The sequence below is a fragment of the Austrofundulus limnaeus genome, unplaced genomic scaffold (genome assembly GCF_001266775.1).
Source record: "Austrofundulus limnaeus strain Quisiro unplaced genomic scaffold, Austrofundulus_limnaeus-1.0 Scaffold99, whole genome shotgun sequence".
NCBI lineage: Eukaryota > Metazoa > Chordata > Actinopteri > Cyprinodontiformes > Rivulidae > Austrofundulus > Austrofundulus limnaeus.
Genome location: NW_013952501.1, coordinates 791,990 through 808,910, shown reverse-complemented (window position 1 = coordinate 808,910; position 16,921 = coordinate 791,990). Strand labels below are relative to the sequence as shown.

The 16,921-nt window shown below is 39.4% G+C and overlaps 3 protein-coding genes across 5 annotated transcripts in view; all 3 read left to right on the top strand.

The window, feature by feature from the left end:
• Positions 1-4,517, top strand: part of LOC106520931 (zinc finger CCHC domain-containing protein 7) — a 21,732-nt gene extending 17,215 nt beyond the window's left edge. The window contains exons 5-7 of the mRNA XM_014013265.1: positions 446-541; positions 1,536-1,653; positions 3,588-4,517. Coding sequence (XP_013868719.1) covers positions 1,554-1,653; positions 3,588-4,183 — 696 coding nt within the window. The 5' untranslated portion in view covers positions 446-541; positions 1,536-1,553 and the 3' untranslated portion in view covers positions 4,184-4,517. The remainder of the gene's footprint in view (positions 1-445; positions 542-1,535; positions 1,654-3,587) is intronic.
• Positions 4,518-5,941: 1,424 nt separating this feature from the next.
• On the top strand, positions 5,942-14,376 carry pgm2 (phosphoglucomutase 2). The gene is made up of 13 exons (XM_014013261.1): positions 5,942-6,132; positions 6,943-7,110; positions 8,611-8,802; positions 9,341-9,424; positions 9,570-9,763; positions 10,062-10,251; positions 10,347-10,444; positions 10,534-10,714; positions 10,919-11,012; positions 12,224-12,353; positions 12,450-12,642; positions 12,732-12,865; positions 13,204-14,376. Exons 1-13 carry the CDS (start codon positions 6,058-6,060, stop codon positions 13,304-13,306), a joined length of 1,836 nt encoding a protein of 611 aa, XP_013868715.1. The 5' UTR covers positions 5,942-6,057; the 3' UTR covers positions 13,307-14,376.
• Positions 14,377-14,460: 84 nt separating this feature from the next.
• tbc1d1 (TBC1 (tre-2/USP6, BUB2, cdc16) domain family, member 1) overlaps positions 14,461-16,921 on the top strand; it is a 50,857-nt gene continuing 48,396 nt past the window's right edge. Inside the window, exons 1-3 of one of the 3 annotated variants that reach the window (XM_014013258.1) lie at positions 14,461-14,633; positions 14,725-14,836; positions 16,190-16,820. In XM_014013258.1, coding sequence (XP_013868712.1) covers positions 16,233-16,820 — 588 coding nt within the window. In that variant the 5' untranslated portion in view covers positions 14,461-14,633; positions 14,725-14,836; positions 16,190-16,232. The remainder of the gene's footprint in view (positions 14,634-14,724; positions 14,837-16,189; positions 16,821-16,921) is intronic. The other 2 variants (XM_014013257.1, XM_014013259.1) reach the window with 2 other exon arrangements.

The window sequence follows — 16,921 nt, the reverse complement described above, 5'->3', positions numbered from 1 at the left end:
GTGTGTGTGTGTGTGTGTGTGTGTGTGTGTGTGTGTGTGTGTGTGTGTGTGAGAGACATTAGCAGTAAATGCACTCTGCCTGTGTGTCTCCTTTCTCTCTCTTTATCAGTGTATATTTGCTGTGAGCGCTGAAGCGTGGAAGGCTTTCAGAACCTGGGCCCATAGGGGACGGGAACCTGTGTCCAACACATACACACACGCACGCCCAAACGCGTACATGGTTACTTATCATACAGGGTCATTACAGTCCTTTAACTATACCTTGGTAATCACCAGTTTATATCTGCACCCATATTCACCGTGTGATACAGACCGGTGCATGGGAATGATGGAGGCAGCTGAGTGGGGTACGAAACCCCTCTTTGCTTGTTTTGTGTTTTATTCATTTTAAAAAAAAACGTGCTTTTGCAATAAATTACTTCATTTTGTTTTTTGTTTTCTTCAGACTAAAAGTGGCCCTCCTGTAAAGCAGCAAAGAAAGAACAAAGATCAATCTGTTGCTTACTGCTTCAACTGCTCCAAGAAAGGACACTTTGGCTTTGTGAGTACTTTACTTTTGTCTTCACTTGTTTCACTGCTGTCATTTTTAGTTGCTTTGATTTGAGCAACATATTACAAGAAACTGCAGCAGGGTAACTGGAACTGCAAGAAAGCTTGTTTTGCTAAATGATGATTGAATATCTGTTTGGTTAACTGTTATCATGTCGGTAACTTTGTTGAGTAACTCAACAGCAAAAAAAATGTAAGAGAATTTGTTTTTGGTAGACAATTTCTTAATTGTAGCAATGTTTCTTGGCAATAAATCTTACTCGGTTGGAAAGCCTGTTAATTTCCCTTTTAAATGGTGCCATATTTGTAAGGATCATGCATTTGTGGGATGAGCAGTAGTGCTGGGTAAGTGGGTTGTGCACATAAGAAACTTGCCTAATGTTCTCTGCCAAACAGGTTATTTTGCTGTTGTTGTTGACACTTGTTTTGAGCTTCTGGTACCCCCAGGTGCTGCCAGTCAGATGCTCGGAATGTAATTTATTACCAAGAAGCACAATAACAACAAGGAAATAATCTACCAAACACAAATGTCCTGACTTTTTGTGATAAATTTATTTAAAATGAAGTATCAGAGTTGTTTCAGTCATTTGATTTCCAGCTTGTGGTTCTTGTCCTCTATACTAAAAAGGGACCAGGAAAAACAACAGTAGCTTGATGAAATGGTCAACACAGCTGAACTAAATTAGAAGAAGCTATTAGAAATTATTTTAAAAGGTCTTCTATTTTTCTTACATTTTAAACCTTGTGACCGGTTATTCAATGAGAAGTTGAGCCACTGTAGATGAATATTATATATGAATATAATATGATTGGGAGGTGAAACATTTTTTAACAGCTTCTTCAGGTTTAAACATCAGATTTTTAATCAGACTGAGCAAATTTAAAGGGTTTATAGTCTATTCTTTATGCACATCCTGATTTTTCCACTTTGTTATTGTATTTTTTGGTTATTGCTGTTTTCTTAACATCTGTGTGTTTTTCTTCAGGCGTGTACGAACAAGAGGATGTTCAGTGGAGTTTATCCAAGCAGCCCGTTCATCGGACACTATGACACTGTGCAGGACATTAAACGCAGACAGTACAGGATAAAGATGAATGTCAATGGTAAGTCACACAAATGAAGAGTTACAGTGGTGTGAAAAAGTGTTTGCCCCCTTCCTCATTTGCTGTTTTTTTGCATGTTTGTCACACTTAAGTGTTTCGGATCATCAAACCAATTTAAACAATAGTCAAGGACAACACAAGTAAACACAAAATGYAATTTGTAAATGAAGGTGTTTATTATTAAAGGAGAAAAAAATCCAAACCATCATGACCCTGTGTGAAAAAGTGATTGCCCCCTAAACCTAATAACTGGTTGGGCCACCCTTAGCAGCGACAACTGCAACCAAGCGTTTGCGATAACTTGCAATGAGTCTTTAACAGCGTTCTGGAGGAATTTTGGCCCACTCATCTTTGCAGAATTGTTCTAATTCAGTTACATTAGAGGGTTTTCGAGCATGAATGGCCTTTTTAAGGTCATACCACAACATCTCAATAGGATTCAGGTCAGGACTTTGGCTAGGCCACTCCAAAGTCTTCATTTTGTTTTTCTTAAGCCATTCAGTGGTGGACTTACTGGTATGTTTAGGATCATTGTCCTGCTGCAGAACCCAAGTTCGTTTCAGCTTGAGTTCACGAACAGATGGTCGGACATTCTCCTTCAGGATCTTTTGGTAGATAGCAGAATTCATAGTTCCATTTATCACAGCAAGTCTTCCAGGTCCTGACGCAGCAAAACAGCCCCAGACCATCACACTACCACCACCGTATTTTACTGTTGGTATAATGTTCTTTTTCTGAAATGCAGTGTTCTTTTTACGCCAGATGTAATGGGACACACACCTTCCAAAGAGTTCCACTTTTGTCTCATCGGTCCACAGAATGTTTTCCCAAAAGTCTTGGGGATCATCAAGAGGCGTTTTGGGAAAATTGAGACGAGCTTTAATGCTCTTTTTGCTCAGCAGTAGTTTTCTTCTTGGAACTCTGCCATGCAGGCCATTTTYGCCCAGTCTTTTTCTGATGGTGGAGGCATGAACGCTGACCTTAACTGAGGCAAGTGAGGCCTGCAGTTCTTTGGACATTGTTGTGGGGTCTTTTGTGACCTCTTGGATGAGTCGTCGATGCGCTCTTGGGGTAATTTTGGGCGGCCGGCCACTCCTGGGAAGGTTCACCACTGTTCCATGTCTTCGCCATTTGTGGATAATGGCTCTCACAGTGGTTCGCTGGATTCCCAAATCTTTGGAAATGGCTTAATAACCCTTTCCAGACTGATAGATCTTAATTACTGTCTTTCTCACTTGTTCCTGAATTTCTTTGGATCTCGRCATGATGTGTAGCTTTTAAGGATCTTTTGATGGACTTCACTGTGTCAGGCAGCTCCTATTTAAGTGATGTCTTGATTGAAAACAGGTGTGGCAATAATCAGGCCTGGGTGTGGCTAGAGAAATTGAACTCAGGTGTTAAAAACCACAGTTATAGTATATTTTAACAAGGGGGCAATCACTTTTTCACACAGGGCCCCGATGGTTTGGATTTTTTTTCTCCTTTAATAATAAACACCTTCATTTACAAATTGCATTTTGTGTTTACTTGTGTTGTCCTTGAATATTGTTTAAATTGGTTTGATGTTCCGAAACACTTAAGTGTGACAAACATGCAAAAAAACAGCAAATGAGGAAGGGGGCAAACACTTTTTCACACCACTGTATTTAAAAAATACATGGTTATAGCTTCTTTTCTGGCAGATGACCACAAATAGAAATACTTTCTTTTTAACTTGAATTTCTACAGAGAAATTGTTTCTCTTAACCATTAAGTTAGTTGCAAACAGTTATTTTCTCAATGTTTTAGACTATTTAAATCCTTTTTTACTTAATCACCTGATCATTGTCTGCATGTCGTTTGATGTTAAAAAAAGAGTAATGATAAAAATTAAGAATCAAATTAAGATATCAAACATCAAACTGTTTTTTTTTAAATTTTTTAATTTTTTTTAGAAATGAGAAAAAGGGGCCATTTGCCAGCCCCTCATACTCCTGAACCGCCAAAGAAGAAACAAAAAATCAGCCATCACACAAACAACCACCAACCCAAAAAGACGACCTTCCAAACCCCGAACATGCACAAACCCAGACCAAGCCACATCATCTTCACTGACAGTGACTTCCCGAACTCAACACACAAGACAAAGAGCCTCACACAGCAGCAGCCGGTCGGCAGCGTCAAACCGTGGAAACCCAAAAGACTCGTGCCCACCTCCAGAGACCCACTACCAACGAAGAAGCGAGCTTTAGATGAAGACGAGGACTTGCCAAGAGGAGGAGGGCCGCAACCAAACAAGATGCAAAACAAGGGAAGGAAGAAGAAGAAAACCGGGCAGGTTTTTTTATTTCAGACAGAGATGCACAAAGGAAGAAAATCGGACCTTTTCTGCGGGACTGGAGGGGGAGGGATGCAGAAGCAGACATCAAAAAATCAGAAGAGAGAAAACTGGAAAAAATTTAATAACAAAAAATCTGGTGCGCAGCATGAGGAGGATAATCTGTTTGGAATCAAACAAAGGAAACGCAAAAAAAAGGATCAGTTTGTATGAGATGTCACAGGACATTTAGAGACAATTTGTTCTCTAAAGTTTTAAAATAAGGACGATGTCGTTATTAGGACTTTAGAATTCGTCACATTTGTCATTTGGTGTAAATAAAGTTTATTAGAGCTGATGACCTTGCATAAAGAAATGATTACCTACATTTTCTCTTATAATTTGTTTAGTGTGAGAATCGATTGTTTAACTCAAATCAGCTTAACACACATTGTACAAATTCTAACACACTACCACAAATGCACAATAAGATCCTCTGTCTGATCTTGGTTGTTTCATTAAAACTGTTTTCCTCTGGAGCCAAATAAAGTATTTTGATTACTTTGAACACGTTTGGAAATTATTTGAAATGATCTGGCTCTGCACCGGGAATAGTTTGACTTGGACATTTACTGTTTTGTTGCAGGCAGCACAGTTTTTACCATGATGTGCTGTGAGGATGACTCGTATCAGTCCATTAAACCTCTGTCTCTACTTATCCCACACACGACCCGGATTCTTCCCCCACCAGAACTGAGCCTGTCGCTCCAGTGAAACACAGCAATAAGATGAAAGTCAACATAAATTATCATCCCTACTCTCTAGCTCTCACTACCTCTACAAACTACTCCTTTCACTTTGTAATTACCTCCACAGCAGAGGTCACAGCAAAACATAGTTGTGATTTACTGAAAGTGTTGCAGGGACAGAAAGAAACGTGACAGTGTTTTCTTTTCACCACCAGGAGGCGATAATGTCTTTTTAAGCACGAAGTGGTGTCGTGGAAAAAAAATTCCAGTGGTCATGAGGGGTAGACTGAGCATTAAAACTGGTTCTGAGTAAAGTTTAGAAGCATTTTTTATGTCCACTGATCTTTACAAATGTCTTCTGGACTTTGGAGAATAAATACATTTTGTTGCTTTACAAGCTGGAATTTAAATTCATGATAATTAAAAGTAATTAACCTATCACTTGAAAACGATGCATTCACCACTTCCTTCAAAATTATTTGTGACATCACCTTTTGCAGTAATTATTACATCAAGTCTATGCAGGTGATATTCTGATTTCAGGTTTTTATTTGCTCCATTCCTTCAATTTTGACCAGTTTCCTATACCCTTCTAATAAATTACCTCACAGCATTATGCTTCCACCACCATGCTTCACTATGAGGAGGAGGATTTCAACATAACAGGTGGTAGATTTGAACCAGACATAGGTTTATCGTGATTAATATTTTAATTACCTCGTTTACTTTGAGGGTAAAACTTTCAGTCTTTCTGCACGGAAGAGGATTACAGAGCAAAACATATTTTTTCCTGAGTTTTGATTTTTTTTTCTCAGAATTCTGACTTTTTCCTAATCCTGAGAGTAAAAAGTCAGAGCTCAGGGAAAAAATAGTTTTACAAATATTATATCCTCTCTTTTTAAGAGGTATTTAAAGTAGTCAGTTCTCCACTTAGTAACCTCTGAATCAGAAAAAGTTAAAATTGAGTTTCTGTTTGGACGTACAGGAAATAAGTTTTCTCGTGTCACAACTAACTAGTCTACATTATACCGTAATACATCGTATGAGCGCGCAGTTAATTTTGAGCATTCAGGACAGACTGTAGTGTATGTTTGTTGGCTTATTCCACTGAGCTACATAAACTGTTATTTTAGAGACAATTAAAAATGTTTCTCTATTACAGTGGCTTGTACTGTCGACATTTCTTTGACCGCGTGTCTGCTGCAGTTTACAGTAGTGAAGGCACCGGAACTGTCTGTACGTGCTTACGTCACACCCGGGTCACGTTACTGTCGGATGTACGTACGCGTCTGGCTCGCTGCAGGCTGACAGCCACCTCGCCGGTTCGGACGCAGTTTGACTCGAGAGAAAAAAGAAGAAATGGAGGATAATTTGACCCCAACCGGTGACACGAAGCTAGACGAGGCTGTCCGACAGTGGCTGCAGTATGACAGGGTGAGCTGACCCAAAACAGGGTCCAAATGTCACTGACCGAGCATTAAATATGTGGATCATTTAAAAAAGCCTACTGACGTTTTTCTATATGCACATTTTGAAAGGCTTTACATATCAGTTCATAGTATTTAAAAAAATAGGAACAAGTAATGTGATGATGCAACCAGGAAGTGTGGTATTTAGTAATCAGCTGATTGTCATTAAAAAACATCAGAAATCTGTCTTCAAATGTCAAGTTTGACATTGTTTTCTATTCAAAACCTTTTACCTGATTTGGCAGAGGAAACCAGAACTGTGTTTTTAAACTGTATTTTATTTCAATAACTGTTTAAATGAGAGGACTTGTGAGAAATTTTCTTATTGCTTTTACACAAATGTTTAATTTCCTCATTTCTTCTGCCTCAGTTTCACTCATCAGCTGTTTGAACAACCTGTGTGGTAATGATGCCTCTGAGAACATACTCCAGCCATCTGACCAACACAAAAACGTCCTTAAATCTAAAGAGACATGCGGTGATTTAAATCTCTTTGGAGAATGGACTCATTCAGTAACATTTGGATATTGTGTTGGGGCGGTTTGTTGAGGGGGCCACAACAAACAGGAGCCATCGGACTGGACAGATTCATTGTATTTGCATTGACATGTCACAGGAGCTCTTTCAGTCAAGTTTTGCTCAGTTTATCTGTAGTGAATAAGATTTTTCAAAGTAGTTTTTTTGGTATATTAAAATAAGCTACTCAATCGTTTGAATGTGAAAAGCTATTGGGTTTTCTTACAAATGTTGATGTAGGTTGTTTTGTTTTTTTCAGAACCCCAAAACAACATCAATGGTGCAGAATCTGGTGAAGGAGGGAGCGGTGGAGGCTCTGAGGAAATGTTTCTCATCCAGGATGGAGTTTGGTACAGCAGGACTGAGAGCAGCCATGGGCCCCGGCGTGTCCTGTATGAACGACCTGACTATCATCCAGACCACGCAGGTTGGTTAATCGATGAGACACTGCTGCTCATTAGACATCGGGTCACATGAACCGTCATGGCACATTTGATTTATTTTTCCTTTCCCTGCTTTCATGAAGCTGTACTTGGTGTCGGCTGTGAGGCTCACAAACCAGCCTTTTTATACTCAGTTCAGTTTGAGTCCTGCAGCTAGAAATTGTTTTGTTTTACAACAAATAATAATATAATAAATCATCACTCAATCATGCCAGTGTCACTTAATCTGTATCTTAAGAATAAGGTTGTTTTTTTTTCTCATTACATATTTTAGGTTTTTTTTTTTTTTTTTTTTGAGTAAGGCAGAAACGGGTTAATTCATTTAACTATATAAATGGTTTACAGGCATGGCACATTTTAACCCTGTTTAAGTTCTACAAAGTACTTCACAGTTTGTTTCTCAGTTACCAATTTACATACATACTGTGCAAGAAGAGTTTTCACTTTTCCCACTGCTCTGTGATCATCAACAAAATGTTTTTTTTTTTTTACTGAGTTGCTGTTTTAGAAATAATGGTGCCACTTTACAATAAGGCTCCCCTTTATAGATGGCTAAAGAGTTTATAGATACGTTACTAATTCAGCTGTAAACACTTTATAAATCATTAATAAATGTTTATTATGCAATAGTTAAAGACGAGAAAGAGACAAAACTGTCCAGTTTCTTACAAACAATGAGACAAATCTGTTCACGTACATATTACATCTAAAAGGTGCTTATTAAACATTCCAGACTGGGTTACTACATTGTAAGCACAAAAACAATAAGAAACACATATTTTAACATATTAGTATACTATATTACTGCATTGTAAATATTCACAGCTGTCAAAGGGAGACTTATCGTAAAGTGTAATACAGTACACTATTAATGGCAATTATAAATGCCAAAAGTTAGTTTTTAATGTGAAAAATCACAATTTTTTAAACGTTGTGCTGGCTATCAATATTTGAAACTATTGTTCAAACATGTAACTACTGTCAACAATGTTGAGGTATCATAAAAGTAAAAAAAAAAATTCCATCCAAAATAGTGTACAGTTTTACACTTTACAATAAGGATCCCTTTAATAATTGTGGATATGTATATTGCAGTAATACAGTACAATATTATATGTTAAAATATGCATTTCCTAACCATTATTGTGCTTACAAAGTAGTAAACTAGTCTGAAATGTTTAATACCCAAACAGATTTAGCTCAGTTTTTGGAAAGAAACCGGACAGTTTAGTCTCTTTTTTACCTTAATTAATGCATTATAAACACTTATTAATAATTTATAAAGTGTTTACAGATGAATTAATAAACTATATATAAACTCTTTAAAAGCCATTTATAAGGGGAGCCTTAAATTGGTACTGAAATAATGTTAACATTTATTGTGCAATTCTAAAATTTACTGTTGAAATCACTGATTTTGTTGGTCAGTAAGTCATTTTAATTGCCTTGTCCATATCTTTTTTATTTTCCCCCCCTCCTGTCAGGGTTTCTGTTCGTACCTGGAGCAGAGTTTTACGACCCTTAAAGAGCGAGGGGTGGTGATTGGGTACGATGCTCGAGCCCACCCTCCCAGCGGGGGCAGCAGCAGGCGTTTTGCCGACCTGGCCGCAGCCGTGTTCATCAGCCGAGGAGTGCCGGTTCACCTCTTCTCTGACATCACACCAACACCTTTTGTGGTAGGCTCTGCGGTTTCTGTGATCTGTACATTAGGCTGGTTTCACTGGACGTTACAACACGCTGGCTGTCGATCTGAAGCTGTGGGGCAAATTCCTTTCAAAACCTCCACTCCCCCCCCGCTAAAGAGCATGTTGCATAACACGCATGATTCAACAGGTTGTCTATTTAACAAGAGAAAAATTTCACAACGTTTAGGATTTCATTTGACATGTATTTGATTATTTTCCTTAAATACTACATGATAAGCTCATTCTTTCTTAAAGTAAATTTATACCCAAATATAAGTTTTTACCTAATTATAATTAATAATCATGTTAACTTTTTATTGTTTAAATGCTAAATGCTGACTATATATTATGTCAGTATATATATATTTTAATTTAGTGGTGGTTGTTTGTGGTAGTAACGTACGACATCTGATGGACAGTGTCAATAAGAGAATCATAGTTTTGTGCAGTTTTTATGAGATTTCATATTTTTAAATGGGTATTATTATTATTGATGATTGTCTTTTTTTTTAAATCTCATTTCTTGCAGCCTTTCACAGTTTCCCATCTGGGTCTGTGTGCTGGCATCATGGTGACCGCTTCTCACAACCCCAAACAGGACAACGGCTACAAGGTAACTCAAGAATATTTAGCGTTTGTCAATTTATTTTTTAGCTGAAACTATTTCATATCAAATACACTGTTCCTTTTTATTAGTAAGACCTAACATAATGTTAATGAGCACATCTTTTAAATCTTTTCCTCTGCTTCCATGCTAGGTGTACTGGGAAAATGGTGCTCAGATCGTGTCTCCTCATGACGTAGGGATCTCTAAAGCCATTGAGGAGAACCTGAAGCCTTGGCCCGAGTCCTGGAACACAGAGGAGACCCTGAAAAGCCCCTTACTGAAAGACCCCTACCAGGATATCTTCACACAATACTTTAAAGCCATTCAGAAACATTGTCACTACAGGTGCTCGATTCAAACAATGTTCAGCTAGAGTTTCATGCGCTGCATTTTATTGATGCTTTTAATAGTTGTGCAATGCTGAATCAGCTGTATGAGGGCCTTCTTACATTCAATTTAAATAATTTATATAGCACTAATTCACAACAAAAGACACCTATAAAATTTTAAAATTAGTAAAGGTTCTGCGATTGGTAGATTGGATATACAGTAGATCTGTAATTTGCGCTTAAATTAATGGAAAAAAAAACAAGACTACTAATGTAGAAATGTAAATAAAAGGTTTTAACTTCTTTCTTCGCAGGGAAATAAATAAAACTTCAGAGGTGAAAATAGTGCACACGTCCGTGCACGGCGTTGGCCACACATTTGTCCAGTCAGCGTTCAAGGCCTTTGATCTTCTCCCCCCGTATGCTGTGAAGGAACAAAAAGACCCCGATCCTGAGTTTCCCACGGTGAAATACCCTAACCCTGAGGAGGGAAAGGGAGTCTTGGTGAGAACTAAGATACTGCCAAAATACACGAGATTCAATCATGAGCAGCAGATGCTGCATTTAGGTTGTTTTGATAATAAATATTTGCTTTGCAGACGCTGTCGTTTAGTCTTGCAGAAGAGGAGGGAGCTTCTGTAGTGTTCGCAAACGATCCTGATGCTGATCGACTGGCTGTAGCTGAGAAGCAGGAGAGGTTTGTGTTTTTCTGCCCGGTTTGTTAAAGAGGACAAATGTAAGTTTTCCTAATCTTAATTCTTAATCCGAAGTCTCTCTCTGCCTCAGCGGACAGTGGCGAGTCTTCAGCGGGAATGAGTTGGGAGCGCTGCTTGGCTGGTGGATGTTCCACTGCTGGAAGGAGCAGAACCCTGAAGCTGCTGCTGTGAAAAACATTTATATGCTGTCAAGCACGGTGTCGTCTAAAATACTGCGGGCCATCGCCCTGAAGGAGGGCTTCCACTTCGAGGTAACACGTTCAAGGTTAAAACTCTGATTTTACATCATGTAATAGTTTATAAAAACCATGTGCAAAATGTAGGTTAAAAATATGAATTTGAGCTGTAGCTGTAAACCTGTGAGCTTGTGATTATTAAAGCACCAACATGGAAATCTTTAAGGAAACGCTGTCGTTTGTCAGGGTTACAGCTCTTCTGTCATGATGTTTGTTCAGGAAACCCTCACAGGATTCAAGTGGATGGGAAACAGAGCCAAAGACCTTTTGGACCAGGGCAAGACCGTTCTGTTTGCTTTTGAAGAAGCCATAGGTATGCACACACAAATGAATGATGGACGCAGGTTGAGCCACAAGACGGGGACATCTAATGTGAGAGTTCGTGTTTCATTTGCTCTGACAGGATGTGACATAAACGTGTGCATCAGTTTGAGGCTGGTTTGAGTTCATAAATGTGTCTGAGGGGGAAATCAAGTCTACATAGAGTAACATCCTTTATTGTTTTTTGTGAGCAGTTGTTTTTATTGTATTAATAAATTGCATTAGGAAGCATGTTGATCAGCCCCAATAAAAAAAAAAAAAAACAATGGAAATTGTAATGAAAAGCTCAAGCCAAACTTGAAATGTTTTCAACCAGATTGACTGTACCAACTGCAACAGACTGAAATTCAGTGTTTAAAACATTAAAACTTCTTTTAGGGGTTTTAATAGGTGCAGTGAAGTTTCCATCAGAAAGTGGGGTGGAGAGTTTTAATTTTATATTTCCTGCTGGCTGCATTTATTGGAGTTCTCTGTTCAAAGCACAAACTTTTAACCAGGAACAGATGAACGAGAGCCATTTAACAGCAGCAAAACCTTTTCTTTTCTTTTTTTTACCAGATTGTCTGTCGTTGTTATTTTATCATCTGCTTTTTCACTTCTTATACATGTTGGATAATGTTTTCTAATGTCTTGGAGGGCCACAGCCTGTAATTTAAATCAAATTCAAAACCGCATATATAGTGAATATCTTAGATATTCGGATGAGAATCTGTAAATTTTGCCCCTTGAACCCTTAAGAAAAGTAATTTACGTGTCGTAGATCTTTCTGCTGTCACTAGTCTTGTGTAATTTTAGGATTTTAAGATGTCTTTCTGGGCTTTTCTTTAGTTCCAGAGAGAGAAAAAAAACAGAATCACCTCTTTAGATGTTTTTCTTATGTCCTCCTTCTGCAGACTGAAGTGTCTGTATCACTCTAAGCTGGGATAAAAATAGCACCTAGTCCTTCATTTTTTATAGGAAACATAAATAATGAACCATCAGACCTGAGTAAGGGTTTGAGTCTTTGCTTCTGTTTTAGCTGTGCTCACAGTCAAACTCTACGTTAAAGTTCTGTTTTGGGGTTTGAGATGAGTGTTGTTTTAACCATGCACAACATAACAAAGACTACAAGATTGTGATGCAGAGAATGGGATCACATGGCACTGGGCACGCTCTGTTATTAAAGGAAACAACAGCTGACTGCAGCAACTGTGTGTGTTTCAGGATACATGTGTTGTAACTCTGTACTGGACAAGGATGGAGTGAGTGGTGCAGCCATCGCAGGGGAGATGGTGTCTTATCTGGCTGCAAAAAACAAAAGCCTTTCTCAACAGCTCACCACCATCTTTGAAGAGTAAGAAACGCACACACGTTATCTTTGCACTTTGAGTTTCTCACCTTTTTATTAGCCGTAGAGATAAACTCTGCCTCCGGCACTCATTACTGTCAGGTATGGCTACCACATCAGCAAGAACTCCTACTTCATCTGCCACGATCAGGACGTCATCCGCAAACTGTTTGAGCGGCTGCGCAGCTTCGGCGGCAAGAAGGGCTCGTACCCCGCCGAATGCGGTCGCTTCTCTGTGTCCGCCGTTCGAGACCTGACCACCGGATACGACAGCAACCAGCCCGACAAGAAGGCTGTGAGGACACGAAACACGCCGAGTTCTTATAGAACTTTTCTGACGGGAGACTCTGTAAATGTTGCCACGTCTTCCTCTCCCTCTCTCAGGTCCTTCCCACCTCCAGCTCCAGTCAGATGATCACCTTCAGCTTCTCCAACGGAGGCGTGGCCACCATGAGGACCAGCGGAACCGAGCCAAAAATTAAATACTACACTGAGCTCTGTGCTGCTCCTGGGAACAGGTAGGTCCACGTAGAGGCCAGGGAGTCACAGGATTTAAGGGTGGGATTGTTAAGTATAACACCTCAAAGTATAATGAAAGAAAATAAAGTTTATTACATTTTTAAATTCAAAGTCCAAATAAATTCATGCGTTGTGGTTTATTTTTATTTTATTTTATTGTGTTGGTTTCTCTAGAAAAAAATGAACATAGAGTTTATAAAATCTGTCAGCTGCTTTGCTTTAAAGTGTTTTTTTTAATTCAAAATGTCTTAGCAGGAGTCTGCAACTGTGATTAATTAATTAAAAGAAACTTTGTGTTAAGGTTTTGCTCTTCCTTCTTCTTTTGTTTGTTTATCAGTGATGTGACACACCTGAAGAAGGAGCTGGATGACTTGGTGGATTCCATCGTTGAAAACTTCTTTGAGCCAACAAAGAATAAGTTGCAGCCCAAACCAGAGTAGTTCTGATAAAATCAGACGAACTGTGAAAAATATATTAATATCTTTAATAATTGCACAAGTGGTTCTTGGGTTTAATCTTAATTTAAGGCTTTTACTTATGGAGGCATTTTTAGGGAATTTTTGGACCAGTAAATATTTCATATAACTTTCTATTTTTTAATCATTTGCCTTTATGACGACATCGAACCTCAGCTTGGAGTTTTTGTAGCCAAAGATCAGTTTAGGAGCTTGTTTGCGTGCTCATTTTTCTGTCTGTTAGCAAAATATTGCATGAATCGCTGGACAGATTTTAAAAATACTCTCTGAAAGTATTTATTAGATTTACGTATACAACTGATTAATATTTGGAGTCAGTTAAATTTAAGACGGCAGCCGCAATGAAGCAACCTTATATAACACAACCATTGTTATAACTCGACCATTTATACAGATACTGAGCTCAAATTTAATGCTGAAGTAGCTGAGAGTCATTTCCATTACTACTCTGAGGGCTAACAGCTCGCATGGGAACTTTGTTTCAAGGCAGCAGGCGATCTGCATTCTGTCAACCAATTTCATTGTCCTGTTTTTGATTTATGGTGCATCATTCCTAAATATGGACCACAACGGTATATTATTAGGCTCGCAGGACATTCCTGTTTCCAGACAAAGTTATGAGATGTATTCAGACTGCTTTATATTACCAGCATTCAAAAAAAAAAAAAAAAAACACACTGTGCTTAAGCATCACCTGCACTACTGCTGCTTACCTTACCTTGCACTCAGAGTTGTAAACTGCTGTAAACCTTTGAATGTGTGCCATGTTATTGCAGGTTAATGCGGGAGCTTTAAAGCTTCACATCATCATAGATGTGTGCAGGTAAAAACCCACAAGGCCTCGAGGTGTAGAGCGCCACCAGGTGGAGTCATGATGCTTTAACTTACTGTTCATTCCTTTATGTTACAACACAGAGCCCTTAGTTAATAATGAGGGGGAATGCGTTTCTTATCCTGTAAGGAGCATTATGTCTGAGAGATTTAAATGCTGTGCTTGTGAGCGTTTGTAATCGAATAAAAAAAATCGAATAATGCATGAAGTGTTATAATTGGTAATTGATACCAGGTGTGCTGAGGGACCCCCCCTGCATCCTCCAGCAGCGCGTGCAGGCAGCGTGCACTTGTCATGCAGAGGAGGAGGGAGGACGGCTCGGCTCGGCCCGGCCCTGTTTTCTATATTTAACTCGAGCTACAAACACACGGAGCAGCGTAAAGGTCTCTGCTGTGGATAAATAGGTACATGTGGTGCAGGAAGCCTCAACATGCACCCCGGACAGGAGTGAACTAACAGGTAAGACCGAACCAAGAACAGGATTCAGCTGCGCCACTTTAAAAAAACATTATTGATAATATTTATACTACAAATTTCGCGCGGTGCGCAGGAACATTGGTGAATAAGGGGAAAGGGATTTCCGCTATAAAAGTGATTTTTGCACTTCCGCTTGATGACTTCGATCTGCTGTCTCCGCAGACTCAAGTTGAAGATTTGACAAGGTCAGCTGTGTTTATTTTGCTTAACAGGTTGACTTGCGTTAATATTCTTATATTTTTCCTCATTTATTTCTCTTCTGCACGTGTCTCCCTCTTTCAGGCTGTGTACAGTATGATAAAATACCTGTCCTGTGTATATTTGCCCTTGAAACTCAAATACTCAGTTGATTTATTGCTGCAACAAAGATTTGCTTGATATGCAAGTCTTCTTGTGGAAAAAGTTGGGCTGTATAGTATTAAAACGAGTTACATATTTCATAAATCCATCTTTATTATCAGGGCCGGCCTTAGCCAATTTGGTGTCCTAGGCAAGGTTTTATTTGGTGCCCCTTGTGCAGTTTTCTAAATCTCACTGTCAATTTACTGGACGGCTGTGGTGCAAAGGTAGGAGAGTCATCTTGGGACTAGAAAGTTGCAGGCTCAATTCCCCGCCATGCCCACATGATGTGGTGTCCTTGAGCAAGATGCCTAATCCTTTTAACTGCTCCTGGGAGCTTAGCTGCCCACGGCTCTTTTGTATCTTATGTGTGATTTACCAAATGCATAGCACAAATCCCATCATTACATGGTATGTGCATTATAGCTCATTCACAAATTGTGAGTTTGGCCGCCCTTGCAAAAGAAATCAGTGAACTTGATGGGATTTTCCTGGCTAAATAAAGGTTAATTAAAAAAATAATAAAATTAAATTTCTGTTTTTTTTTTTTTTCAGAAACTAGGTTGTCCAATATAAATAATTTGAAACAATACCAGAAGCCTACAGCAGTTAAGAACACCTGTTCATGTTAACGAGCAGCTGTGGACTGAAGCAGTTCTGGGGGGGGGGTCCAGAGGTATATTTCCCCGGAATTTTTTTTAAAAGATCTATTCAAAACTATGGATTTTTCAACGATTTGAAGAGCGTTTAATTAAATTCATGGGATTGTTAAAACAACATAAAATCAATATTTGTAGGAAGGTGGAACACTGAAAACCAGACTAAAACCAAAACTTTATCTGAGATCAAAACAGAGACTTCCATTATCCTTATTTTGTTTTCTATTTACACACTGAGCACCAGTAGTTACTCTTGACTGCATCACATGATCGTTTTTATCATGAAATGTCCTCTGCATCATATAACACCCCATGTAGTAACAATGCTGAGAAACACAGAACAAGTTACCTTCATTAATTTAAGTAACATGGGATTATTTTAGACTCAATCAACTATATTCTGATAAAAAAGTTAGAATTTTTTCCTTCCTCATTTGTAGTTTCACCCCTAGATGGACATCACCCTTGGCATTTGCCTATGCCACAGGCTGGCTCTGTTTATTATTGAAAAAGTCATTCTTTCTTGTCGATGCATTGCAGGTAAAGCAGAGGCAAACATCTGCCTCTGGACTCAGAAACCAGCATGGATGGACTGTTCTTTGAGGTGAAGCCAGAAGCAGGTGAAGCCCAGAGGCCTCGGAGCTTTGACAAACCTAGTCATGGTCTAACCCCGAACCACCACTCCTGTCCAGCCCTGTCACGCCTCACCTCTTCCCCTCCGATATGTTCTGGTGCTCGGGAGAGCAGCTCCACGTGGAGGGGGCAGGTGGATGAAGGGGAGATGAGGTACAAGCTGACTATGATTGGTTTTCGGACGGTCCACCATCAGACCACCATGGCCATGTTGCCCTGGGTGGTGTCAGAGATCTGCAGGTCTGCGAAGAAGGACCCAAGTGTCGGGTCACTTGTGACTGCAGGGGGTTCGATGGATCCGACTTTGTGTAATAAAACAGTTTGCCTGTACGTGTCTGTATCCTGGGTGCGGTGTGTGTCCGCCATGGGAGAATCAAGTCTCTGGGACCCTCTAACGCACACCGTCCTGTTTGAATGTCGTCCTCACCAAGTGACCAAAATGCTTCACAACAGTCAGGAGCCCAGTGTCTTTGCCTGCCTGGTCAGAGGGGTGCTGAAGTGTGCCTGCTACGTCTTCCAGTGCCTGGACTGCACCAAGGTAGGCACGTGTGAAGGTGGTCTCCAGTTTAACACACCAAGAAATCAAACTCAAGTTGGGATCGGAGGTTTGCTCATGGACAAGGCAGTCTTGGGGCTTTT

What these genes read in the sequence shown, in the direction of transcription:
- pgm2 (XM_014013261.1), top strand. Translation starts at nt 6,058, where the DNA reads ATGGAGGATAATTTGACCCCAACCGGTGACACGAAGCTAGACGAGGCT. An exon ending in TCACACCAACACCTTTTGTG is followed by an intron (nt 8,803 to 9,340) that starts GTAGGCTCTGCG and finishes CATTTCTTGCAG; the next exon opens with CCTTTCACAGTTTCCCATCT. An exon ending in AGGAGGGCTTCCACTTCGAG is followed by an intron (nt 10,715 to 10,918) that starts GTAACACGTTCA and finishes ATGTTTGTTCAG; the next exon opens with GAAACCCTCACAGGATTCAA.